At 47.1% G+C, this 27,962-nt stretch overlaps 2 protein-coding genes across 3 annotated transcripts in view; one reads left to right on the forward strand and one right to left on the reverse strand.

Moving 5' to 3' along the window:
* VILL (villin like) overlaps positions 1–23,337 on the forward strand; it is a 56,178-nt gene extending 32,841 nt beyond the window's left edge. The window contains exons 10-20 of the mRNA XM_077936701.1: positions 493–646; positions 1,438–1,538; positions 3,470–3,607; positions 5,362–5,520; positions 6,391–6,570; positions 9,022–9,167; positions 11,394–11,538; positions 13,452–13,640; positions 15,458–15,529; positions 18,722–18,973; positions 21,315–23,337. Of these exons, the coding sequence (XP_077792827.1) occupies positions 493–646; positions 1,438–1,538; positions 3,470–3,607; positions 5,362–5,520; positions 6,391–6,570; positions 9,022–9,167; positions 11,394–11,538; positions 13,452–13,640; positions 15,458–15,529; positions 18,722–18,973; positions 21,315–21,428 (1,650 nt within the window). The 3' untranslated portion in view covers positions 21,429–23,337. The remainder of the gene's footprint in view (positions 1–492; positions 647–1,437; positions 1,539–3,469; positions 3,608–5,361; positions 5,521–6,390; positions 6,571–9,021; positions 9,168–11,393; positions 11,539–13,451; positions 13,641–15,457; positions 15,530–18,721; positions 18,974–21,314) is intronic.
* Positions 23,338–23,986: 649 nt separating this feature from the next.
* Positions 23,987–27,962, reverse strand: part of PLCD1 (phospholipase C delta 1) — a 71,211-nt gene continuing 67,235 nt past the window's right edge. For both annotated transcript variants that reach the window (XM_028750701.2, XM_028750700.2), the window contains exon 15: positions 23,987–27,848. In XM_028750701.2, the coding sequence (XP_028606534.2) occupies positions 27,757–27,848 (92 nt within the window). In that variant the 3' untranslated portion in view covers positions 23,987–27,756. The remainder of the gene's footprint in view (positions 27,849–27,962) is intronic.

A 27,962-nucleotide genomic window follows, 5' to 3' on the forward strand; every position in this document is an offset into this window, starting at 1 on the left:
CCCCAATCGCGCTGGGGCTGGGCTCCAGCCCCGTGCACATGGTGGGGCCGTGACGCCTGCAATCCCACCTCCTCTGCAGGGCGGAAGTGGCTTTGGCAAATTAAAAGTCAATGTGCATATGTGATAGCTGCATCACTTGTCTTGTTTTTGAGAGTCTGGGCAAAAGGCAAAAAGTTCTATAGGACCTGAAAGCTCCACCCCAAGTCCTTGTTCCAGCCTCCATTGCCCCTTCCCTCTGCTGGGGAATGCCCATGTCCTTAGCAGCCTTGAGGACTAAAAGCACCAACAAGGCAGAATGCTAATATTCCACTAATAATACAAATTTTTCATCCAGTACCAAACATATGCATCTGCTTTGCAGCAACAGCACTGTAGGATATGAATGTTTTCTTCACCATTTCTTCACTCCGCGGGCAACTAAGTTATAGATTTGCGGAATTAGATAGTTATAGATTTGCCAGAATTGCTGACACACTCTCGGGGTCCTTCTAGGGTTTCATCCAAGCCAAAGGGTATCCCCCCACCACAAACGTAGAAGTCATGAACGACGGGGCGGAGTCGGCGATGTTTAAGCAACTCTTCCAGAAGTGGTCGGAAAAAGACGAGACTCAGGGACTTGGCAAGACCTACAACGTTGGCAAAATTGGTGAGACAGAAACACCAAATCTCTTTCCTTCGGGCAAAGGTTGACGTGATGTTAAATGCATTTTTGCACTTAATGAGCAGGGTTTTTTATATTTAAAAAAAATGCTAATTGCACCAGCCTTTTGGGGGTGGGGTGGGAGGGTGGTGATAATTAGGCCTGGGTCGCTCAGTTGCTTACAGCATGGTGCCGATAAGGCCAAGGTTGCAGGATTGAGCCCAATATGGGACAGCAGCATATTCCGGCTGTTATGTACTGAAGTTCTCACCCTGGGCCAGGAGGGGGATACTGTAGATAGTTATGCAAATGAAGGATCGAAAGTGAAGTTCAGTGATTGGATAGTTTGTATGCAAATGAAGGATCGAAAGTGACGTTCAGTGATTGGATAGTTTTAGAAAGTTGTTACAGTTACGTTGTAGTGGAGCTCTATATAAGCAGGCTGGCTGAACCCTTCAGTTCTGTTCTGGTCTGGCCTCTGAAATAAACAAGAGCTGTTTGAAGAATCGCTGTGTCGTCTGATACGTTCGCCCACAACATAACACCGGCACTGAAAGGGGTTGGACTAGATCAGGCTTCCTCAATCTCGACCCTCCAGATGTTTTTGGCCTACAACTCCCATGATCCCTAGCTAGCAGGACCAGTGGTCAGAGATGAAGGGAGAGCTCATCTGCTGTGTGTGAGAGAGGCTACACACATCCTATAAATAGGCATGTCCCAGTCCTTATGACATATATTGCTTGCAGTGAATGCAGTTCAGTCAGGTGAGATAACATGTCTCTGTGTTCTATACGCAGCTAAAGTGGATCAAGTCAAATTTGATGTCACGCAGTTGCACGCGAGACCGGAGTTGGCTGCTGAACAGCGGATGGCCGATGATGCCTCTGGAACTGTAGAGGTGAGTTCTTCCCCGCCCTACCTTGGTGCCAGCTCCAGATTTTGGAGGATATTGGGCAAGACATCATTGCCATTTATCACCAGCTGCCATTTATCTCATATTTTTTATTTATTCATCCATTGCATTTATATACCACCTTTATCTTCCGAGGATCTCAGAGTGGTGTCCATGGTTCCCCTCTTCCCCATTCCATCCTTACAACAACCCTGTGAGGTAGGATAGGCGAAGAGATGGGACTGGCCCAAGGTCACCCAGCTTCCGCTCCTAGCTGTCACCTCCCACCATTGTCTGGGCCAGTGCCGGGGAGACAGGACATGCAAGCAAGTTGCAAGAGTGTGATGGCCTAGGACTCAGGCTCAGACTCGGAACCAGAGGAGTCTCAGTCCGCACCGGATCCTTTGCGTCAGGCATCATCTAAACCAAGTCTGGGGCCTGATCCTGAAGAGTCCCAGTCTGCACAGGTTCCCCTGCAACAAACCCCAGCTGGGCCGAGTCAGGGGCCTGAGCCTGCCCTGGCTCCAGATGCGGGGATGACCTCGTTGCCTTCAGGTGGGCCATCACTTACAGCTGCTCCACTACCAGTTTGGTCAGGAGAGGCTGAGGTGGCCTCTGGGTCTAGTAACCTACCGACATCTCCCGAGCTGCAGAGACTAAGGTCTGAGAGAAGGAGAGACCTGAGTACTCGCAGGAGGAGTACTCGCCTTCGGGCGAAACAGGGAGGTGAGTCGCCGGGGAATCAGGACCGACCGCTGCCCCGATAAAGATCAAAGGCTGTCGGACCCCGTCCCAGGTTGCGGGTGCAACATTGCTGTATTCTAAATCCTGCCTGAGATCCTGTACCTGTCCTTGCCTGGTTTCCTGCCTTGGCCCTGTTGGACTGACTCCTAGCGGAACCTTCGGATTCTGGACCGGTCCTGGACCGCGTTTCACTGGTTACCCCCGGGCCAGCACAAATAGTCAGGAAGGAGGGGGGCCAGGTCCAGAGGATATTTGTCAAAGGGTCTGTTAATGGGGTACTGCAACCTCAACGGGTGCCTGGCTGGGTTATTAGCCTGCCTGCAAATTCCATCCAGTTCTTCCAACGACAACAAAGAAGTGATCCCGTAAAAAAAGAAAAACCACCACAACTGTAACGATGCCCAACACAGAGACAAAATCCTGCACCTGTTTGACCAGATAGTAGCAATTTTCCTTGGGCATGAGAAGAAGCGATAGGCAGAAGGGGGCAGCTATTTCTACTCACTGCTCTTTTCAGCAGCTGAACCAAGAGGTCATCAGTTCTACGTGCTCTGGGACAAGGAGACGTGTGGCCATCTGCTGGGGGCGAGGTATCAGCTGGGCCCTCGTAATGAAGCTGGCATATGGCTGGGATAGCTCAGTTGGTAGAGCATGAGGCTTGCGATCTTAGGGTTGTGGGTTCAAACCCCACACTGGGCAAAAGATTCCTACATTGCAGGGGGTTGGACTAGATGACCCTCATGGTGTTTCAAAGCTCTACAGTTCTATGATTCTATGATATTCCTGTTAGGCCTCAGAAAGCCAATGGCCCACTTTGTAAAGTCCACCTGCGTTCCCAGAGTCACCTAGGCCTACTTTGTCAACTATAAGCAGAACCTCACAACACTGAGATTTGGATGCCTGAGTTCGCTTGTTTTCCTCTTCCCTCCCCACCCTTTCTTTCCTTTTGTGCCATTTCTTTTTTCCGATTGTAAACCCCAGGGGCAGAGCCTGTGTAATTTCTACCGGATTGTATGCTGCTGTGGGATGTTTTCAAGCCAAAGAGAAGGGTGCTGATGCTTTAAATAAGGAACAAATAGGCACATTTCTGAGAACGAATGTTGCTTTAAATTAGCCGGCCCAGCCTTTCTAAGCTGTGCACACCACCTCATCCCCACAACCCAGAATTCCTAACTCTGTGCTTCTCTCCGTAGGTGTGGAGGATTGAGGATCTAGAAATGGCTCCGGTTGCCCCCAGGACCTACGGGCAGTTCTATGGCGGAGATTGTTACCTCATCTTGTACACCTACACAAAATTAGGCAGGCCTCATTACATCATCTACATGTGGCTTGTAAGTAATGGCTGAGATCAAGAGGTGTGGTTTGATTATTTGGCAGTGTCCTCTGAGAAGGTGAATTGGGCCCGGTGGAACGCTGGTGTTTTTGCATCTTAAGCCTCCTGTTTTCTTAGTGACTTTGAGAATCGACCTACAGCTTAAAGTGGAGAGTGCAGAGTGCTAGAGGCTGTTTTGGCTCCAGAGTGTAGCATACAGTTAAGGCTACCAAGTTGCCAGAGAGAGCAGGAATTCCTCAATTTTTCATACTGTTAAAGTGTCAGGTCCAATCAAATTATTATTATTATTATTATTATTATTATTATTATTATTATTATTATTGCCCTGCCCATCTGGCTGGGTTTCCCCAGCCACTCTGGGCGGCTCCCAACATCATCATCATCATAATGTGACAAAATATCAAATATTAAAAACTTCCCTAAACAGGGCTGCCGTCAGATGTCTTGTAAAAGTCAGATAGTGGTTTATTTCCTTGACATCTGATGGGAGGGCGCTCCACAGGGTGGGTGCCACCACCGAGAAGGCCCTCTGCCTGTTTCCCTGTAAGTTCGCTCCTTGCAGGGAGGGAACCGCCAGAAGGCCCTCGGAGCTGGATCTCAGTGTCCATGCTGAATGATGGGGGTGGAGACACTCCTTCAGGTATACTGGGCCGAGGCCATTTAGGGCTTTCCAAGTCAGCACCAACATTTTGAATTGTGCTCACAACAAGTTGCATTTAACATAGCACTAAGCAAATTGTTCCGTTAGTCCAAATATTTCTCCTTGCATAACAGAATGCTCTCCCCCCTCTCCCCCAGCCCCCTAAATCTGTTCTGGGGGTCCCAGACCCCAAGTGCTAGTGCAAAGATTGTACTAATCTTTGCACTAGCACTTGCAAAATTATTCAGTTGAGTTCACGTAAAGCCAAGCAAATAAAAGCCAGAATCAATTTTCTTTAACGCAGTTAAACCAAGGGATGAACTGTGAAATTGTTCTAACTGTATGCCACAACTTTGCGGCATATGCTTTCTTAAGACCCACCCAAATTATCCGGGATGCACCCTATGATACAAAAACAGCCTTATATCATCCAGCTCTTCAAGGACCAAGTCTAGCCCAAGCTAAACCAACTATTAGACACCCCACACTTCCCGGAGTGAGTCCTCTTGCGGTGCTGGGCAGTTTTCTTCCCTCTGGGGTGAGAATTAAGGGTGTTGGAGAAATCTGTTGAGAACTGAAATGGGGACAGTTTTCCTCACTAGGGTGAGATGTCTCTCCCCCCCGCCCCATTTTATTATAGTAATTGTTTCTACATTTGCACCTATTGACATAAATTTCACTGTGCAAATTGATTACCGCTCTTCTTTTTTTAGAGGGGCGGGTGACACATTCCTTCGTTGGGGGCCATGTCTAAGCAGGCCACCACCCTAAAGCTTGTCATCTAACTCCCTCTAAGTCAGGCTTCCTCAGCTTCGGCCCTCCAGATGTTTTGAGACTACAATTCCCATCATCCCTGACCACTGATCCTGCTACCTAGGGATCATGGGAGTTGTAGGCCAAAAACATCTGGAGGGCCGAGTTTGAGGAAGCCTGATCTGGAGGGCCGAGGTTGAGGAAGCCTGCTCTAAGTTGTATTCTCCAAGCTTTACAAAGCTCACGAAACAGCCCTCCCTCCCTTCACCTTCTCCGGTTTTGCTAGCCATTTTGGGTGACTCCTCCTCGGGTCTGAACAACACTGCATATCTGAGGGTGTCCCCCTTGTTCCTCTTCAGGGCCGCCACGCCTCGGCGGATGAAATCACTGCCTGCGCCTTCAACGCTGTGGAGCTGGACAAAAAATATGGGGATGAGCCGGTGCAGGTTCGAGTGACGATGGGGAAGGAGCCGAGACACTTCCTCTCCATCTTCAAGGGGAAACTGATCATCTATGAGGTAGGTTCTCCCCATCCAAAGCCCACACCCACCAAGGGACCTCAGAGTCTCTTATTTCTCTTGGGAACTGGTCTGCCTCCCTCCATTCCCCCCTTCCTCTCTCTCTAAGGAGAGCAAAACTCCACATCTTTAAAACAAAAGCGGCTATAATACTATTTCCCCACCCAACAGGGCCTTCTCATTCGCTTGGTCCTTTCCAGGAGGCCATAATCTATTTAAAGTTGCCTGTCTTTAACACACTTCAGGCCAGCCTTTCTCAACCTGTGGGTCCCCAGATGTTGTTGAACTACAACTCCCATCACCCCTAGCTAGCAAGGCCAGAGCTCAGGGATGATGGGAGTTGTAGTCCAACAACATCTGGGGACCCACAGGTTGAGAACCACTGCTTTAGGCGATCCAATTCAATATTTCCATGTGTTACATCTTCCAGATCATTGCGGAAAAGCAGTGGCTCAACAAGGAATTGGGCAGATCTGTCCGTTTCCATATCTCATTTTTCCAGTCTTCTGTTTCCCCCCATTGCTACATCAGATTACAATACTCTTTTCACAATGCATCGTGAAAATTTCAGCAAATGTTCATGTTATTTTCTCATTAACGTGCAAAATCTTGCCCAATGTGCACATTGCTGCAAGGAACTTTTCCTGATACAATTCATTTTTGTACACCTATTTTTACTGATATCTCTATTTTTTGTGTGCACTTTCCCCCGGTGTACACACTTTCTTGTATATCTCTCTTGGCTGGAAGACTGCATCACCAGAAATTGGAGACATGTGAATTTTTGCAGGAAGTGCAAATTTAGAAGAGTTTGCACTGAGGTGCAAACCAAATGGATTTCTGCTTCACGGACTGCTTTGTTTCTTTCAGGGAGGCACAAGTCGTGCCCAGAAGAGCGAGCCGGAGCCCGCCGTCCGGCTCTTCCAAGTGAGGGGGACAGATGAATTCAACACCAAGACCGTCGAGGTCCCAGCACGAGCCTCCTCGCTCAACTCCAACGATGTCTTCCTTCTCAGGACCAACCAAATGTGCTACCTGTGGTGTGGAAAGGTAGGTGAATTTTAGGGCGTATGCTCCAGCGTACGCCAATCTTGTGTCCCCATCCCCTAAAACTCCCACCATCCCCAGCAAGCTTGGCCAGTGTCCAGGGATGATGGGAGTTGTAGTCCAACAAAGTCTGGGGGCCAAAGGTTGAAGAACGCTGCTCCAGATGACCTCTTTCCTGAGCCTTCCTTGCACAGTGCTTATGTGAAGACTAGGTTGTATCTGGTCTTCCTTGAGAATTTGTTCCGATTTGTTTGCAGGGAGATTATTCAGACAATGGGCACTCGCAGGATGTTTATGCATTCATTCATCCCACCCTTTTCTGATGCATTTTCCCATCACTTTCCTAACCGCAAAAGGATCAGTTTCCTTTTTTTGAAGTACCGTATTTTTTGCTCTATAAGACGCACCAGACCACAAGACGCACCTAGTTTTTGGAGGAGGAAAACAAGAAAAAAAATATTCTGAATCTCAGAAGCCAGAACAGCAAGAGGGATCACTGCGCAGTGAAAGCAGCAATCCCTCTTGCTGTTCTGGCTTCTGGGATAGCTGCGCAGCCTGTATTCGCTCCATAAGACGCACACACATTTCCCCTTACTTTTTAGGAGGGGAAAAGTGAGTCTTATAGAGCAAAAAATACGGTAGATTTCTTGCACTAGGGCAGTGGTTCTCAAACTTTCCCCCCCCTCTGGGCCACACTTAACATTTGCTCGTGCCACAGCGAATTTTTCTATCAATAAGAAATACGTTGGAAAACAAAAAGAAACAACTTCCAGCAGTGCTTGATTTGTAACATTGAACATAACTACTTTATATTATGATCATGGGTAAAGCAATGCAGCTACGTATTCTGAAAATTAAAAAAAAATGTTGATACTATACTGAAATGTTTAAATGTTTCTGTTATCGTCCGTGAACCTTCCCGACTATTCTCTCCTGCCTCACCTTTTGGGAACCACTGCACTAGAATTGTCAGGAAACTGACATCGGAGCAGAGTGGAGAGGCTAGGCTCCCCAATGATGCCGGAGAGGGAACAAGTACAGGGGTAGAGAGGGCTTCCGCTGGGGAAGAAAGCCAAGGGGACACCAGGAAGAAGGAAGGGATTGAGAGCACTTCGGAGGGGAGGCTCCGAGACTCTTCGAGTGAGGTCAGTGAGGAGAGTGGAGGACCACCGGTGGGGATGCCCACTCTGCGCAGAAGGCTTCCGCGCAGAGAGGCGAGAAGGAGGGTGTCCGTGAAGGAATTCTTATGTTGGAAGAAGTTTAGGAAACGCCCACGGACGGATTCTGCCAGCGACTGAAGCAGTCGTGCCCAAGGGGGGCTGCTCAGCCGGGGAAAACGCAACCGCCTCACGCAGTTTGGAGCAGGTGGAGGTTTACACACAAGCAACCCCAATCCCCATGATAAGAATGATAGAGTCCTTTAATCCACTTTAATTGCTCAGACCTACATTTCCCAGTATACAGAGGCACCCTGACTGTCAGGCTTCTGGGAATTGGCTTCCTCCCCCATGGCAGTAAATAAGAAGATCAAACGAAAGTAACATCTTACCAGTTAGATTCTTTAATAATCATAGGTAAAGGTAAAGGGACCCCAGACCATTAGGTCCAGTCGTGGCCGACTCTCGCTCATCTCGCTTTATTGGCCAAGGGAGCCGGCGTACAGCTTCCGGGTCATGTAGCCAGCATGACTAAGCCTCTTCTGGCGAACCATGGAAGCCTCTTCTGGCGAACCATGGAAACGCCGTTTACCTTCCCGCCGGAGCGGTACCTATTTATCTACTTGCACTTTGATGTGCTTTCGAACTGCTAGGTTGGCAGGAGCAGGGACTGAGCAATGGGCGCTCAAACCGCCAACCTTCTGATCAGCAAGCCCTAGGCTCTGTGGTTTAACCCACAGCACCACCCGCGTCCCTTTAATAATCATAGTGAGAGACAAATGAACACATCACCCTAGAAATGGTAGTGCTCCCAGTTAAGGCTACCTCACCCCCCCCCCCCCGTCCCTATTAATCTACGTCACTCCTGTGTCTTGTAATCTGAGCTTGTACCCTCTGTGCTTTCTGTTCTGAAACTTTCTGAGCTCTTCTCGACCTTGGGGAGGGCAGTGGAGGAATGTTGTCCAACAACTGTGAATCTGCTAACCCTCCCTGTCCCAGTGTTTCTTCTGCTAGCTGTTCCCCATCCAGTATTTCCCAGCTTCTGCCTTCTGAACTATGCCCCTCTGCAAACCACTGTTTTAAATCTACGCTGTCTTCCTGCTCCTGGGAAGATTCAGGATTCCTCCTCAGTGCAGACTTCCTCAGGACGGTCCCTGACACTGACTGAGTGCAGAACCCCCAGTTGTGTGGAGCAGGACCACAGACCCTGTGGGTCCCAGTTCCACAAGTGTCACACCCTCCCCCTGGTGTTTTGTGCCGACTCCTCATTTGCTCTGGTTTTGTGCTGCCTCTCCAGGGGTGCAGTGGGGACGAGAGAGAGATGGCCAAGAACGTGGCGGACATTATCTCCAAGAGGGACAAGCAGACCGTGCTAGAGGGCCAGGAACCAGCGGAGTTCTGGGTCGCGCTTGGAGGCAAAGCCCCCTACGCCAGCGATAAGAGGTAAGAGATGCCCGGTTCCATAGTCTCTTCAGAGAATGGGTGTGAATAAATCTGAAAAGAGCATCAGGGGAAGGACTAGAAATCAGTGGTAGAGCATCTGTCTTGCATGCAGGAGGTCCCAGTTTCAGTCCCCGGCATCTCAAGGTAGGGGTGGGAGAGACCAGCTGCCTTAACCTCTTGAACGCCTCTACCAGTTGTAGGAGTGCAAATATCCAGAGTGTGGGGTCAGGTGGGATTACTATGAGGAATTAAAAAATATGCATCAAGCCATTGTGTTGACTGGGTTTGATCCATTGACAATAATTTCTGATCAAATCCCACAACCCTCTGCATCTCTGGCCATTTCCTCTACTGCCCATTTCTCTTGCTTGACAAGTCACGTACACACTTAGACAGGCAGGTGTCCTGCGTCATCAAAGACAGTGGGCAGTTTCTTTGCTGTAGCTTTTCTGATATGTTAATCTTAGGTTGTTAATCTTAGGGCCAGGAAACAGCTTTCACATAAAGGTGATAATGATCGCTGTCCTCCTGGCCATCCTTCTTATCATGTATATTGCTTGTTTATCACCTCCCGGGGTTGCCAAATGCACTCCTTTGTAGTTTTGTTTTATTTACCCCATGCTTAATTAGTTTCGGTAGTTTAACTTTGTCCCCACGTGAGGTTTGTCAAAAGGTTCCGAAGAAATCTGATTGGTTCTTATGAACACTCTGTAAAAAGTTCTTTTGTGAATAAAACGACCTGGGCCAGGGGGTGGAGAGGCAGAGACTATTCTATTCACCTTCCCAGAGTCTTGCTGGTTCAAGCCTCTCTGTGTATTCTTATTAATCAGAGTTCAGTCCTTCCTTTGCTTTGGGAACACCTCACCAGTCAGTGTAGACAATACCAAGCAAGATGGTTGAAGGGTCTGACTCAGCATAAGGCAGGTTTCTGTAGCCACAAATGCCCACCCACAGACGAGGTTAACACAGCTTGCCAGTGGCAAGGCAGGGGATAAAAATAGGAGCGTGCGTGTGTTTTGGTGTGTTTTTTCCACAGCTCATAACGTTGGGTATCCAGAGTAATATGCAGTCATACCTTAGAAGTCAAACGGAATCCGTTCAGGAAGTCCGTTCGACTTCCAAAACATTCAAAAACCAAGGCGCGGCTTCCGATTGGTTGCAAGAAGCTCCTGCAGCCAATCGGAAGCCTCAGAACCCGCATCAGACGTTCAGGTTCCAAAGAACGTTTGCAAGCCGGAACACTCACTTCCGGATTTGGGAGCCAAAACGTTCGGTTCACAAGGCGTTCGACTTCCGAGGTACGGCTGTACTTTTCCCACCAAGCCCTGATGCCTTTGCAGAAGGAAACGAAAGGAAGTCACTTGAAAGCTCTCATTCCGGTATCTAAGTTGATGAGTCAAGGGCATAGATAATTTGGTGGTGGGACACACACACACACACACTTTGTCACCTCTAATGGAAAGGGACGCAGGTGGCACTGTGGTCTAAACCACAGAGCCTAGGACTTGCCGATCAGAAGATTGGTGGTTCGAATCCCCGCGACAGGGTGAGCACCCGTTGCTCGGTCCCTGCTCCTGCCAACCTAGCAGTTCGAAAGCACATCAAAGTGCAAGTAGATAAATAGGTACCACTCCGGCAGGAAGGTAAATGGCGTTTCCGTGCGCTGCTCTGGTTCGCCAGAAGCGGCTTAGTCATGCTGGCCACATGACCTGGAAGCTGGCCACATGACCTGGCTCCCTCGGCCAATAAAGCGAGATGAGCGCCGCAACCCCAGAGTCGGTCACGACTGGACCTAATGGTCAGGGGTCCCTTTACCTTTACCTCTTAGGGAAAGCAAAGTTCCACCTTGTCACTGCCCCTCATCACCCCTCTGTTCGTTCTGTTAATTCAGCCTTGCTTTCCTGTTTCATATTATATTTCTTTGCCATGTTCACTTCACCTGAGAAACAGAAACTCATTTTTATTTTATTTTTTAAAAAACCCTCATGGGACAAACGCTTCTTTGGATCGCTGAACAACGTTAACCTTAAAACATACAAATCTACGTCCACCGTTAGCAGATTGGCATCCTGATTGGTAGTGGTTTAAAAGGCCGACAGCTCACTTTCTTCCCAATTAGGAGTTAGTAGCCTGACCTCTAGTGGCTAGAATCGGCGTCGGATGTTAGAAAGGGACGCGGCTTCATCTCACATTCAGTCTCTCCCTCCCCAATGTTGCGTCGTCCAGGTTCCAAGAGCAGTTTGCCCAGTACCAGCCCCGCTTGTTTGAGTGCTCCAATCAGACGGGCCGGTTCATCATGACGGAGATTGTGGATTTTTGCCAGGATGACTTGGACGAGGATGACATCATGCTGCTGGACACCTGGGAGGAGGTCAGTGGAGATGAGCTATTGCTTCCGCAGAGGAGTTTTCCAAGCGTTCTGCTGCCACTGCGGCAGGTTTGCATGCATGCCTTGGGTCGTGGATGCAAAGCCTCCCTCCAGAATGAACAGGGTGTTCTTCTCAGTAATAAATACCTGTCACTCGTTGAATGATATTAACTGTCTAGGACAGGGGTGGGGAACCTCATCTGGCTGGCGGGGCCAGATCCTTATCTTCCCTGCCCCCTTTGCACCCACCTGTCCGTCACTTGGTGTCACAATGTCGTCATGCAAGGATTGCTGGAACTTCAGGGTATTGCAATGAGACCTGTGGGGTGATTGGAAGCACCGCTATTCAGCAGGCTTGAAGTCTCCAGCCATCAGCTGGTGGTGGTGACTTCAAGCCTGCTTCCTGCAGGTGTTGGTTGTTCCATGAGGAACTTGGTCCTGCAGCTAATTCTCTTTTTTATATTAAATTTTTATTAAATTTTCTATTTTTTAAAAAAAATTTCGTAATCACAATATCCATACATAAATCAATAGGCTCAAACATCGCTCTATCTGAGCATCGACCTCCTCCCACCCCTCTTTCTGAATTCCATACATATTTACTTTATTCTTAGCATTTCTATAGCCACTTTTTAACCTTCTCTCTTATTTTTATATTTCCCCTCATTAAATGTAAATCAGTTCCTTGTATTGTCAATACAAAACATTTCAACTCAAAATAAAAATCCCGTAGTCGTGGAGGGAGGCCCATATTACCTTAATTCCTAAACAAGGTACAGACTTAACCCAAGTTTATTAAATTTTCTAATTTACATTTCAAAATATTCATTTTAACAACCTTAAATCAATGACTTCCCTTCTTCATTTTCCGTAGTTCATTTTGCATACCATACATCCCTGTATATTTTACATGAACTAAACCATTCGGTAATCCATTGTTACATCCATCAAAACTCATTTACACTGTTGAATTTATCTTAACGCTCCCAGCGTTTTTAAATAAACACAATTTTCACCCATATATTCAGTAAACATTTTCCAGTCTTCTTTAAACATACATTCTTCTTGCTCTCTTATTCTGTAAATTAAATCTGCAAACTGCGCATATTCCACCAGCTTAAGTTGCCATTCTTCTTTAGATGGGACCTTGCTCATTTTCCATTTTGGGGCTAACAACACACGGGCCGCAGTAGTAGCAGACATAAATAACCTTTTTTGACACCTGGGAATTTCCCTCTGAATTATCCCCAACAGAAAAGGCTCTGGAAAGTTACTTTTAAACATTTTTTTTCAATTCATTATATATCATTTCCGTGCAGCTAATTCTCTACCTAGCATCACATACTACATCTAATAATAATAATAAATTTTATTTATACCCCACCCTCCCCGGCTAGAGCCAGGCTCAGGGTGGCTAACACCAATAAAATAAAATCACAGTAAAAACATAATAGGGGGGAAAGAGAGGGTGGAAAATTTTTTAAAAATACAGGTTAAAATGTAATTTAAAATGCAGCCTCATTTTAAAATAGCTGATAAATCAAGACCATAAGGGGAGGGAAACATAAGGGTCAGACTGAGTCCAAACCAAAGGCCAGGCGGAACAGCTCTGTCTTGCGGGCCCTGCGGAAAGATGTCAAGTCCCGCAAGGCCCTAGTCTCCTGTGACAGAGCGTTCCATCACGTCGGGGCCAGTGCTGAAAAGGCCCTGACCCTATTTCAAACCAATCTAACCTCCTTGAGGCTCGGGACCTCCAAAGTGTTGTCATTTGTGGACCTTTGTACGACATCAGGTGTGTGGCAAGTGGGCCTGGTTAGGGGGAACAAGCCAAATTGGGGCAGAGTTTCCCCAGCCTTTTTCTAGCGGGGGGGAAATGACTCTTCCTCTTTCTTCCACCTCCCGTTTTCCACCTGTAGATTTTCCTTTGGGTTGGCAAAGCTTCCAACGACTATGAGAAGAAGGAATCCATGACCTCAGCCAAAGAGTACCTGAAGACCCACCCAGCGGGAAGAGACTTGGGGACACCGATTATTGTGGTGAAACAAGGTCACGAACCCGTCAACTTCACGGGCTGGTTCGCCGCTTGGGACCCGTACAAGTGGAGTGTAAGTAACCGCAAGTAAAAACATCTCTGCGCTGAGGCCATAGTTTGGTAGCCTGTTTTTTGTTTTTAATATTTTTTTTATTCAAAATTAAAACAAAACATATTATCCAGAAACATCTCACCCTTATTTCCCCCCCCCCATTTTTCCTCCCTTCCCCCTCCCTCTCCCCACAGAACCCACCCACCCCCACCCCCGACTTCCCTCAATTCCAGTCTTTGATTTCTCTAAAAATGCTGTTTTCTGCATGTCACACAGTTGTAATAATAATAATAATAATAATAATTTATTTTTTATACCCCGCCCATCTGGCTGGGCTTCCCCAGCCACTCTGGGCAGCTTCCAAAAAAATATTAAAATACTGTATAGATCCTCAAACTATTTAGCTGATTATTATCAATAAAAGGTTTGTGAATGTTTATTCAAAGTCAGCCAAGGAGTCCAGTTCACTTTGTTGCGTCTTCAGATACTTTATAAAGGGTTCCCATTCATCTTTAAAGTCACAGTTATCCTTGTCCCGTAGCTTGTATGTCAGTTTTGCCAGTTCTGCATAGTTCATCAATTTTTCTTGCCATGATTCTTTAGTTGGGGCCTGTTTTTAATTCCACAGAAAGTTGCGCATTTCAAGAGCTCTCTCTCGTTCCACTCGAAACTGGGCTGCTCTGCCTCAGCTTCTGTGACACCTGAGCAGGCAAGCCAATGAGAGCCAGCAAATCGATGACTCCTCCCTCTCACCCGGACAAGTGCCATGACAACAGAGCAACACGTCTACCATTTTGCTGCTAAATGATGCTCACTCAATGGGCATGTTCACTAGAACAGGAGTGGGGCAGCTTTTTTGGCCTGAGAGCTCTGTCCAGAATTGGACTGCACATTGCAGGGCAGTTTTAACAGATGGGCAGCGCTACCTGCCTGGTATCATATGGTGCAGTGAAGGCTAGTTCAACAGGGCAAATGGAGCACTGTGCTACCTTCTTCTTTGGCGATCACTCGTGGCTGAGTAAGACTTTCTTCCATAAACATGGTCTTAACAGTTAGTCTGTAAGTGACTGCGGAGGCCAATTCTGGATCCATATGTCCTTCCACAGTGGGGACATTGCTTTCCAGGTGGGAATTGATCATGGTGTGGATTTGCCAAGCGTGCTTCCCTCTTAGCACATTTCTCCCTTGCGTCCTGAGTTCGAGTGTCTTCAAAGCCCATGACACCTTTGGTTGTTCTCCAGTTGGAGTGCTCTCAGGCAAGTGTCTCCCAGTTGTTGGTGTTTATACTACGTTTTTTAAGATTTCCCTTGAGACTGTCTTTAAACCTCTTCTGTTGTCCTCTGGCATTATGCTTTCCATTCTTAAGTTGGGAATAGAGTAGCTGCTTTTGAAAGACGATAATCAGGCATCCGCACAACATGACCAGTCCAATGAAGTTGATGATGAAGAATCATTGCTTCGACACTGGTGATCTTTGCTTCTTCTGGTACAACTTCAGCTGCTTCCACCTGCCTGCCTCCTTCCTTACAACCAGCCCAGAAGGTGCCCCTGTCTCTCAACTTCTTCCTCCTTAGTCTGTGTTGCCTTTGCAGAACTCAGCAAGAAGGAAGGGGTCAAAACTAGAATTTGATGGCTCTGCCTGCCATTGGCTCTGGCGCCACCTACTGTCGGCCTCCTGCCTTGCACCCCATCTGCCCCAATGAGCATCAGGCACCACTGCTTAAGTGCCGATTTGGAAAACAAGGTCTTGTGTCATAGTTGCAATCGCCTTGCTCTTTGGGTAACTAAGGCTTCCTCGCAGATCTCATAGCAGCGGTTTTTCTTTCCTTTCCTCTCAGGATGGCAAGTCGTCCTACGAGGAGATTAAGAGCAGCTTGGGAAAAGTAGCCACCATTTCGGAGATCACCATGGTGAGTAAGCCCAGGGTGGAAGCTGCAGCTTCCTTGTGCAGAGGTTGGATCCGTCTCTGTGCTGGTCCCGGGGGGAAGGTTACCGTTGACGTAGTCGAAGTCCGGTCCTGGGTCACTAGCCTGGAAACAGTTCACAAGGAGCGGGGCGAGGTCCGAAGTAGGAAGCCGAGCGGCGACAGGAACACTGGAGGGTCAGGTCTGGGTCCGGACAGGAGCAGGTACTCAACGACGACGTTGCTCCCGCAACCTGGGACCGGGCTGACTGGCCTTTATCTTCTCTGAGGCCAGGGGCGGTCCCGACCCCCAGGAGACCCGCCTCTCCTGGCCTTAAGGCGAGCACTCCTCCTGGGAGAAACCAGTTCCCTTCGCCTCTCTGCCCTGAGCCTCTGCAGTTCAGGAGAGGCTGAAGGGTTACTGGGCCCCGGGGGAGACTCACCTGTAGGCACTGAGTCCTCAACTACCTCTGGAGCCAGAATGGATTCACCTGGTGTCTGCTCCTGAGGATCCGGCACAGGTGCAGGCTCCTCAGAATCAAGGCCCTGCCCCAGTTCAGCCGGCCCTGGAGGCGGGGACTCCTGTGCAGGCTGGGATCCCTCCGATTCACCCTCTGAATCGGAATCCTAGGCCATCACAGTCTCTTTACAGCAGGGGCCGGAAACATTGTCAATCAGTGGGTGGGGCCGGCCACTTCTCAATCACCTGACATCACAACAGTGTCAGGTGACTGAAAGTAAACCTCTTGCTTTGTGGGCACAGCTTGAGTTACGACTGCATAGGAAGGTTCTTTGCATGACTGGCTTGCATCAAGTCCAGATCCCAGCTGGCTTGCTGTGAGCACCAATTAGCTGGCCAGCGCTTTGAGCCAACCTGATTCCGTCAGGGTTAGGCTGTGCTAGGGGGTTCCCCATCGACAACTCCACTGTTCAGGCTCTCCCAGCAGCCATATGCCATTTTAGCGGGGGTGAAACTTAAATTTTTGCAAATTTCTTTTCTTTTTTCTTTAATTTTCTTTTTTCTCATTACAAATATACCGTATTTTTCGCTCTATAAGACACACCAGACCATAAGACGCACCTAGTTTTTGGAGGAGGAGAACAAGAAAAAAATATTCTGAATCCCAGAAGCCAGAACAGCAAGAGGGATCGCTGCGCAGTGAAAGCAGCAATCCCTCTTGCTGTTTTGGCTTCTGGGATAGCTGCGCAGCCTGCATTCGCTCCATAAGACGCACACACATTTCCCATTACTTTTTAGGAGGGGAAAAGTGAGTCTTATGGAGCAAAAAATACGGTACTTATAACATACAATTTACATAATGTCTCTCCCTCCCTCCCTTTGGACTTCCCTCAACTTCCATTTCTCATTTATTATCCTTATTATTATATTCTGCTATTTTCTACAAATATCATATTTTTCCTTTTATTACATTATTTATTCCCTATCCATAAAGTTGTGAATGTTTATTTAAATCCTACCATCAAGTCAATGTTCTTTCTTTGTTTCTGAAAATATAATATAAAGGGTTCCCACTCTTTTTCAAAAAAAAATTGCAAATTTCTTCAGTGAATGGTCCTTTGGGTTTAAGGAATCCAAATTTGCTATTATTTTTGTGACTGGACAACATTTAGCTCGGTGAGTCTACATTTCATGAAGAAGCCTATAAACTGCCTTTGGAAAACAAAATAATTTTAATTTCACCTTCTGAAAATGTCAGGTAACACTAAATACTACTACTACTGCTGCTGCTACTACTAAATATATTATACACCTGCAAGTACTTGGCACTTTTAATGATTTCTATGCAATTTTTATGCACATTTTACTTACCGAGCAAAACTAAATTGTGCTAATTTAACCGAAATATATTTTGAATCCCCAAGCCGTGCTACAACGTCTTAGCACGCCTCTTTTTTAGAATTTGAAAGTTGAGAAACCCTAACGCTGTACGGCTTGATCAGTGCTAATAGCAACACTCACTTGCCAAGGAACTATCAGAGGCACACTTTTAAAGATTCCCAGTTGTTCATTGGCTGGATAGGACAGGTGGGTGTGGTTCTGAGGAAATGACCTCATTGGCCAAACCAATCTCCTTGCCGGGCTGATTTGGCCCATGGGCCAAAGGGTGTCCACCATTCCTCGACAGCCTGAACTTGTGTAAAGCAAAGGGGGGCTTCATGTAAGTGCCCAGTGGCACTCAGGAAGCAGAAGGTCCCAGGTTCAACAATCATCTCCAGGTAGAGGCTGGGAGAGACTCCTGGTCTGAAACCCTGGAGAGCTGCTGCTAGTCAGTGTAGGCAACACTGCGCTAGGTGTGGCTCAGTACAAGGCTATTTCCTAGGTGCAAAAGGGTGCAGCAAGAAGCTTGAACTTCACTGCCTGCTGAAGGCTGGCTCTCATGTCCTGCCGAAATCTGAGGGCCGGCTGAATGTGGTGTAGCCTTATTAGACTTTACCGATTGGTGGTCTCTGTGTTGCTCCCGGATGGGAGGAAGGAAGTCAAATGACACCGAGGGTTGGTTCAGAGAAACAGTTCTTTATTTCTGCTCTCTGGAGCAGCAGAAAGGCACTTGCGTGGTCAGTCCGCAGCAAGTCCAAAGAAATGAGAAATTTCATGCAGTATATATATCCTCCAGGCACCCTCTCCCCCTTTCTCCAGGAATCCAGCCACGTCAGCTTGTACACACAGGTTGACATCACAGATGTTCCTGCTCCAGTACTCTTAACCATAAAAGGGTTTTCCTTCCTGTACTTCTGACCATAAAAGGGTATTCCTGTTCCTATACTCTTATCTTGGAGCAAGAGGTCACCAACTCCAAGAACACACTCTGACGCTGTTCCCGGACTAGGTCTGTGCGTCAGAGTGTGGTAAGATAAGACCCAGACATGTCATCCCTACTCCACTGGAACAGCCAAGGTCGTCCATTGCCGTGACTGATAAAGGAGAGAGTTTTGTTTATACAGCTGTGTTCTTGTTATGCATTTGCTCAACAGCTCAAGTTAATGCATTTTATAAATGCCCTCTTGGAGAAAGAAGAAAAGGGGGTTTTGGGGTCCCTTTTCAAACTGACTGCACAGAAACCCATTCCTTCAGTGGCAAGGAACTTCTGACTGGCCAATGCTCCTTAGCAAGGTGTGCTTGCCCCATGTGAAATGTGCAGTGTCCTCCTGTTCATGGGCTTTTCCTATATTTTGGCAGGACCTTAAAAATGCCAATCTGAACAACAGGAACGCCAGCAGTAAGCCTGCCCCCAATTCAGCCGTTTCGGAGACTGAAAGGAGGTCACCAGTACACCAACCGCCCTCCAGCAACGGTGGCGGCAGCGGCAGCAGCTACAACAACAACCCCACCTCCGTGGAGACCAATGGGACTGGCGCATATCACAGAGATGCTTTGATCAACAAGACGGTAGATGACCTTCCAGAGGGAGTGGACCCCACCAAGAAAGAGGTAGGTGAACACACACCAAATATTGTTTACCTTGCCGATTGAGCGGTGCACTCCCTGGTCGTTTCTCACACTGTTTTCACCCAACCACTGTGGCTAACATCGCTGGCACAGGAAGCAGCTATGTGAAAAGGGCAACTCGCATGAACAACACAATGAGGCACTTAAATTTGAGTGCAGTCAGGAGAGGGTGTTGGGAATAAGTCACACAGAATAAGGGAGGTTAATGTTTTATTAAAAGGAACAAGGTCTGTTCGGGAACGCCAGGCCTAAGGAGCACAGCAATAAGGTAGGTCTTGCGCCTATGAGAGCCAGTGTGGTGTAGTGGTTAAGAGTGGTAGACTCGTAATCTGGTGAACCAGGTTCGCTTCCCCACTCCTCCACATGCAGCTGCTGGGTGACCTTGGGCTAGTCGCACTTCTCTGAAGTCTCTCAGCCCCATTCACCTCACAGAGTGTTTGTTGTGGGAGAAGAAAGGAAAGGAGATTGTTAGCCGCTTTGAGACTCCTTTGGGTAGTGGTAAAGCGGGATATCAAATCCAAACTCTTCTTCTTCTTCTATGAGTCAGTTTGGAAACCAAAGGTCCCCTGGTCTTGTATGCAAGGGAGATTAGGACGTCAGAAGATGCCGTGCTGGACCAAGACAGAGGCCTTTTGAGTCCAGTGTCCTGTTTCCTAGGCAGCCATCCAGGTGCATAGGGAGCGCATAGTCCTTGTGAGTGGTAGCCACACATAGTTTTATCCTCCATGGCCACATACCTAATCCTCTTTTAAAGGCCCCTGAGCTGGTGTTTAGGACGGCGAATGTGCCCCAATCCTTGGTATGCGACAGGCTGAAAATTCCTGCCACCCGCTTGATCTCAAGAGAGGTTAAAAAGTGGTTGGAATGCAGATTGACCCCGAGAGCCAGTGTGGTGTAGTGGTTAAGAGCGGTAGTCTCGTAATCTGGGGAACCGGGTTCGCGTCTCCGCTCCTCCACCTGCAGCTGCTGGGTGACCTTGGGCCAGTCACACTTCTTTGAAGTCTTTCAGCCCCACTCACCTCACAGAGTGTTTGTTGTCGGGGAGGAAGGGAAAGGAGAATGTTAGCCGCTTTGAGACTCCTGAAGGGGAGTGAAAGGCGGGATATCAAATCCAAACTCTTCTTCTTCTTCTTCTAATGTTGGTAGTTTCTTGACCCGAATGTACCGTACAGTGGTGCCCCGCAAGACGAATGCCTCGCAAGACGAAAAACTCGCTAGACGAAAGGGTTTTCCGTTTTTTGAGTCGTTCCGCAAGACGAATTTCCCTATGGGCTTGCTTCGCAAGACGAAACGTCTTGCGAGTTCTTGCAAGTTTGTTTCCTTTTTCTTAAAGCCGCTAAGCCGTTAATAGCCACTAAGCCGCTAATATCCGCTAAGCCGCTAATAGCCGTGCTTCCCAAGACGAAGAGACTCGCGGAATGGATTAATTTTGTCTTGCGAGGCACCACTGTATATTGGAGGCAAGTATGTTAGGAGGAGGGACGCGGGTGGCGCTGTGGGTAAAAGCCTCAGCACCTAGGGCTTGCCGATCGAAAGGTCGGCGGTTCGAATCCCCGCGGCGGGGTGCGCTCCTGTTGTTTGGTCCCAGCGCCTGCCAACCTAGCAGTTCTACAGCACCCCCCAGTGCAAGTAGATAAATAGGAACCGCTTACTAGCAGGAAGGAAAACGGCGTTTCCGTGTGCGGCTCTGGTTCGCCAGAGCAGCGATGTCATGCTGGCCACGTGACCCATAAGTGTCTCCAGACAGCGCTGGCCCCCGGCCTCTTGAGTGAGATGGGCGCACAACCCTAGAGTCTGTCAAGACTGGCCCGTACGGGCAGGGGTACCTTTACCTTTTTTATGTTAGGAGGACCCAATATGTGTCTCTGCTTTCTTTATCCACTAGGTGGTGCTGTGTGTTTTTGTTACTACTACTACTACTACTACTACTACTACTACTACTATTTTATCATCATCACCATTATCATCATCAGTGCTTTTTTTCCCTAAAAATGTTTAGGGGTACTCTCATTTTGACTCAAGAAAACCGCCATTTATAGTTCAATTCAGGGGAAATAAATACAGTAAATGGACAAAAGTACCAAGATTCACAAAATATTTAGGTGTATGCTTACCCCTGCATACCCCCAGAAAAAAACCACACTGATGATGATGATTTCATTCAAGTTGTATACCACCCTTCCTCTGTAGATCTCAGTGCGATTCACAACATAAAAATTCAATATTATTAGAAAATGCATAATAAAAACAAGAACAGAACAAACCAATAACCCCTCAGGCTTCTCCCCTCACTTGTTTCCCTTTCCTCTCACTCTCTTTGCAGTACTACCTGTCTGACGCAGATTTTTATGACATCTTTGGGAAGACCAAGGACGAATTCTACCAGATGCCCACGTGGAAGCAGCAGAATGAGAAGAAACAATTTGGACTCTTTTGAGCGAAGGAGCTTTTGCCCTGCACACCTGCCGGCCGGCTGGCTGGCTCCTTAGAACTCATTTTGGGATAACTCCACAGGTGTATGAGGAAGTGAGCCTGGATAAAAGGCGCTTCCCTCCGTCATCGCCCCCACTACCAAAAAGGACTATTTAAAGAAACCTCTCTCTCTCTCTCTCTCTCTCTCTCTCTCTCTCTCTCTCTCTCTCTCTCTCTTTTGAAATCAGTTTTGTAAAAGAAAGGCTTGGTAGATTATTTCCTTCCCCCTGGACCTGTGCCACTGAAAACTGCAATCTCTTTTGCCTGCCAAGCTTTTTATAATTTATCTGTGCGGGGAGAAAGTTCCTTGCATTTGATGAGTTTGGAAATTCAGGGATTCCACATGAAGTTGTAAGCTTCAGGCAATGTTGAAGGGAAATGAAAGACTGGCCTCTAGGGCTGATTCTGGACTCTTTAGAAGTTTGGAAGGGGGGAAGTCTCTTTCTCTCTCTCTCTCTCTCTCTCTCTCTCTCTCTCTCTCTCTCTCACACACACACACACACACACACACACACACACACTGAAATATACTCAGAGTCGAGAGTGACTTTCATGCTCTTTATTCAGCTCATAGTGGTGAGGAGGAATGGACGTTCCCCCAAAATATCTGCTTTATATACATTATTTACACAATGGGCTGCATGTGATTGGCTAATTCCGGGATTCTCCTGTAGGCCAATCAGGTTGTGGATTCACTTCCACCTGGAGCTGGATTGGGTGGCTCCTGTGGACCAGTCATACTGCTGCATTGTTCTAGGACCAATCAGACTGCTGCATTTTGGATCCTATTGTTCTAGGACCAATCAGACTGCTGCATTTTGGATCCTTTTCAACTCAGTACATAACACACACACACACACACACACACACTCCTTAGTTATACAGCAACTGGCCTCCAATCTGAAGGCATAGAATTGAATACCCTGACCCATCCTCTCCTCCTCCTTTGTAAAGCAACGCTGAGTGCAATTGCCTCAGGCGGCAGAAGCCGAGGGGCAGGCAGCAACAGCAAGATGTCGGGAGGACAGACCCCCATACGTTGCCCTCTGGTACAACGGAGGACAATTTCCACCCCGTTGCCCCTGTTGAAGTTCAGTCTGGTTGGCTTCTCTACATGGAATTGAGAGGACAGCGCCATCTTGTCCTTTGCCTCAGGCGGCTGTGTTTTGAGCTAGTCCGTGTGCTCTCAAGGACCCCGAAGCATCCGTTTGGGTACCACTAGAAACACATCTCACTTTTCTTTTTTCTCTCTCTTATGAAGCTAGGATTGGGAAGAAAGGCAGCGCACCAAGTGGCCTCATCTGGGGCCAGGGGAAATTGTATCGCTCAGGTTTTGTTGTGTTTTTGGAGCGGTTAAGGGATATGAAGAGGAGGGAATCCCACGTGAACTGTCTGGGGTCACAGTCTTGACTATAGTTGCTAAGTTTATCATTGTTATACTGCCAGTCAGGCTAGGAGTGAGATGCTGGCGAAGTAACCGCTCTCATTTCGCTGGCAAATAAGGATGTGAGGGGTTTGGGTGAATATCACAATATGGCGATCAGGATATGATCAAGCTTCCTAGAGTCTTCAATAATGAGAATTGTAGGTCTTGGGCTTAACGTTTGTGGTACCCTAGATTGCTCCATGAATGTTTATGGTACCCTAGAAGTATAAGGTCCGCCCTGAGGGTTGTAACTCCACACAGCTTTTCTCCTCAAGGATTAATGGCACCTTTTCTCATCCAAAGGCCTTTCAGAGCCTACATCCAGAAAAAACAGCACCGGTGGCAAAGGAATTCACACATTCCCCACAATTTCCATCACAACCACCTGTGGCCATTTCACTTTGTTCATTTCCGTGCCATGATTTCGAAATAAAGCAAATCACAGTGACTGGTGGCGTATGTTTTTCATAAATCTACATGCGGTAGCTTCATTCGTGATGGAATCAGCAAGTGAAACTGGGGCGCTCCTGTTTTGTCTTCCTTTTTGCCCCCAAGAGGAAGAACTTGTGGCCAATCCCACCACGGTTTATCATGTGGTAGAGCTCCTTGAATGACTTTTCCCAATCTTGGAACGGGAGAAGGAACCAGTGTCTGGTTAGGAGACCCTGACATGGAAGTGAAAACATACATAGAGCCACAGTAGTAGTCACCAACCTATTTTGGCGAGTGGGCCCATTTGGATTCTTGAGACGTTGCTGTGGGTGTCAGGAACAAAATGGCTGCCGTTGGGCATAATACAAAATGGCTGCTGTGTCTAAAAGAGCAGAAAATGCTCCCGCCATCATTGGGGGTGGAAAGACTTCACTGTCCCCTGCCATGCTTGCTCAGAGAGCAGTTTCTTGAACCTCTCCTCTGTTCAGATCAGATGGGAGGGTAGGTGTACAATCCTGCCACTGAAGAAAAAGTGAGCATTTGGGGGTGGCAGAGTTCAAGGTAGGACAGCTTCAGCTAAGCCAGTTAAGTTGGCCATGTGCATTTACACATCAGGTGAACCCAGTAGAAAAATAAACAGGAAAAGATGAGGCAGAGAAACACGATTCTTTTTTTTACTTTTTATTTTAATCGCAGTTAAAAAATATATTATTTATATCGTACTCTTGTCAACCCTCTAACTCTGTAGCTTTATATGACATTTTTAAATTTTAAAAAACCGCAATATAAAAGTCAGTTTTGTTTGCAGAATGATTGCGTTATATCTCGCGAAGCCGTGCTCAAAAGCAGATCCGCTGAAATAAAGGGACTTTCATTAGCTGCGCTCGCCAGTTCCAATGGGTCTACTCAACAGTATGACTGACATGGGATATAACCCATTTTGGCGAGAGCCACTGTCATGTCAGGGCAAGAAGTGGGAGCGCTGGTGTTATTGGGCAAACTACTTTTGTCGTGTAAACAACAGGAGCACAACAGTACAAGACTGCAAATGATAGGCTGATGTTGTGCATTGCAGGGGTTTGGACTAGAAGAATTGGCCTTTTCTATCCAGATGTTTTGGACTTCGGCTCACATCACTGTTGTAGTCTAAAGCACCTGGAAGACTCCAATTGAAGAAGGCTGATTTTTATTTATTTTTTGGATAACAACTCTATGATTCTATGTCTTACACAAGCCCAAGATCCCCATTGGATTCAGCTATTGCATTATGACACAGTCAGGGCTCCACTTATGGAATATCTGCTAAAAATCAGCTACAGTTGCATCTCAACCATCGTCTCAACCATGCAAGTTTACCACCCTGTGATTGTCTTCTACACAAACAGAATAAGGCTGGGGCAGTTATAAGGTCCCAATCCTTTTTTTAAAAAGTGCTAGACCAGGACCTTACAGTTACCGCAATAAGGCATTACGTGGCTTTTCCATTGCAAAACCCCAGATGGAAGTGTTTGGGGGGAAGGGGAGACACCGTTCATCATAGCGCCTTGAGAAACGAGATTATGTTCGCTGCAAGAAAGGGAAAACGGAACGGCTTTTAGAAACCACCTTCCCGTTTAATAAATTTGCAGTGCGTTTCGTGAAAGCAGCTCTCAAGATTCCATCTCCCCAAATATATAGCCTAACCCAAAACAAGAGGCTATGTTGGGTTAGAGGCACATGGCTTTCCATGACACAGGATGAGTTCCTGTCTCACTGAGGCCCTGCTCTATAACAATGCAGACCCCATTTTGTGGATGAGGGGATTGGAAGTGGTGGCCATTTTGTGAGGAGGGCGGTGAAGTCTCAAAATGAACACTTCAATCCTAACAACTTGATCACAGATGATGCTACCCTGAGAGAGCAACTCTCCGCAAATCGAGGAATTCAAGTTGAGATCACAGAATCCCTCGGTCGGATCACTTTCAGGCACATCTGCTTTGATGTGGAACTGCAAACTGGCCAGTGCTGTTGACCAATTCTTATGTCTTGAAATGAAATCGGGGGCCTTTGGCCTTTGGCACAGTATAGGCACCTAAGTCTGAAGCAAGCTTTGGGCCTGTTCTCATGAGATAAGATTGCGTGTAAATGAGCCTTCAGCCTCCACAGATTGCTTAAAGGATTCTGCTCAGTGAAAAGCAAAGGTTCTCCTCTCTTGAGTTTTAGAGGCTGGGACCACATATAAAATAAGAGGATTTGGTACGACATTGTCAGTAGCGTAGCATTTTCACAATTTGCTATAGATCACAGTGTAACATGCAGCAAAGATCCAGAGCCATTTAAAACTCGTAGATATCACTGGGAGAATTAAGTGCATTTTTAATTCTTTCCCACTGAAATCTAAAGAACGCTTAAAAAGCATTTGGCTTTAGGTGGATTGAGGGCATGGATTTTGTAGTGTATCTCACATGTCATGTAAAAGAGGCAGAACAGTGGCACAACAGGACTCTGATTCAAAGCTTTTTGATGTGAGGTTATGTAAACTCTCCAAAAGTTTCCAGTCCTCACCATTTCACGGAAAACCTTAGATACAATTGCATCATGTTCAAAAACAGTAATTCAGAACCAGCTGGGGAAAACCCAATATTGGAAACAACAGAATTATCATATTTTATATCAGTCAGTTTCTTTCAAGCGGCTGAATTTGCTAATGTTGGGATAAATTTCCACAGGCAACAATCATCTTTGGATAATGGCCTGTGAGACTGATTGAACCCCAGTCTATATCCTCACTCCCTTCAAATTCAGAACCGTTTCCAAGCTACTAAGAAAAGAGAGGGTGTGACGGTACAATGGACCTGCTCCTTGGCTGCTTTTGCCTAAAAATAATGTAATAATTAATTCTAAAAAGATTGAACAAAATTACAAAATTTACCAAAAAAAAGTAGCATCTAGCAAATTCACAACGCGATGATTGATGCAATTGCCTCAGCTTCTAAAACTGAAAAAGCTCAATGCATACGCTGACAGTTTGGGGAAAGTCTGAGGACAGTGCTTAGGTCTTAATGTCTAATTTTTTTAAAAAAAATCACATTTTTACAGTTATGAAATCTGGCTGGGAGTACATTGCTAGTCCACTCTAGCACAGCAGAAACCCAGAATGTAACACTGGCCCCAGAAAGTAGCTTCTTGAGAATCTCTTGTTTCAGCCAATGGGTAAATTATGACTTAAAAGGTGAGCGATACCCGGTTAAATTTTAAAGTTAGAGAAGTTGAAAAGGAGGGATTTTGGCTGCTGCTAGAGGTAGAATTAAACATTGCGCAAGTCTGCTTGATTGGAATGATTTACACAGCTTGCAGCACTCAGCAGCGGAATGTGCGCTTTCTTAAAACGATGTGTACATCGTTCAACACCTTTGCTTAGCTTTTGAAATTGCATCGGAAATCGCCTCTACGCTTTTAAGCTTGCCTTACTTATCGTGAGGACTGGAAACGTGAAAAAGTGAATACCCTGAAAGGTGTCGTCAGGAAGAACTGGTGCCTTGCTGCCCGGGCGCACAAAGGAAGTCAGTAACCATCGGACATAAGGGAGGAAAGAGAGGCATGGAAACAAGCGGAAAGGACACAGAAGCCACATCTCGGATCTGACTCAGAACATGCCTGAAGCCAGTGCTACAGTCCAGATGAGGTCTTCAGAGACAACAGTGGCCAGTGTGTGGACCTCCCAGCCTTAAAGGACTGAAGTAACAATCTCCTGCGCCTGTCCGTATCTTAATTTTCGTGCTTCATGGTTGTAAAGCTAGCTCTTTTTCTCCTTTCCCCCAGAAACAGCAGCTAGGATAGGAGTCAGCAAACTTTTTCAGCAGGGGGCCGGTCCACTGTCCCTCAGACCTTGTGGGGGGCCGGACTATATTTTGAAAAGAAAATGAACAAATTCCTATGCCCCACAAATAACCCAGAGATGCATTTTAAATAAAAGCACACATTCTACTCATGTAAAAATGCCAGGCAGGCCCCACAAATAACCCAGAGGTGCATTTTAAATAAAAGGACACATTCTACTCATGTAGAAACACGCTGATTCCCGGACCGTCCATGGGCCGGATTGAGAAGGCGATTGGGCCGGATCCTGCCCCTGGGCCTTAGTTTGCCTACCCATGACAAGGAGGATAGCCCAGCTTCCCAACCACAACAGAACATGGCCTTTTACAGGCACTTGGAGCAGCAATTCTCCACGATGCTTTCTGAACGCAGCAAGGCGGTTTGCGCAATGACCTCTGCGGTGGTTGGGTCGACTCATTTGTCCATTTCCTGCTCTCCGGGGATGTTGTGGGGATTCCACATCGGCTGAAAACCAGGGTAGTGTTTGAGGTCTCTCTCTTCCCAGCTTGGTAGGCAAGTTCATTTGGAAAGTGAAAGCAGGGACCTGTCCCTTGAGCGGTCCGAGAAAATTGTCCTTTTAGTAAGCATCCGTAATATTGATGTGTACGAAGAGCGTAGCAGAAGGGTACTGGTCTCCATTCTTCGTCAAGAGATGAATGTGGCGATAGCCTAAAGTTTATCAGAGAGAGAGAGAGATTATATTGTGGTGTTCTCTTTGTTATATACTGAAGTTCTCACCCTGGGCCAGCAGGGGGACACTGTAGATAGTTATGCAAATAAGGG

This window comes from Podarcis muralis, chromosome 12, assembly GCF_964188315.1.
Source record: "Podarcis muralis chromosome 12, rPodMur119.hap1.1, whole genome shotgun sequence".
Taxonomy (NCBI): Eukaryota; Metazoa; Chordata; class Lepidosauria; order Squamata; family Lacertidae; genus Podarcis; species Podarcis muralis.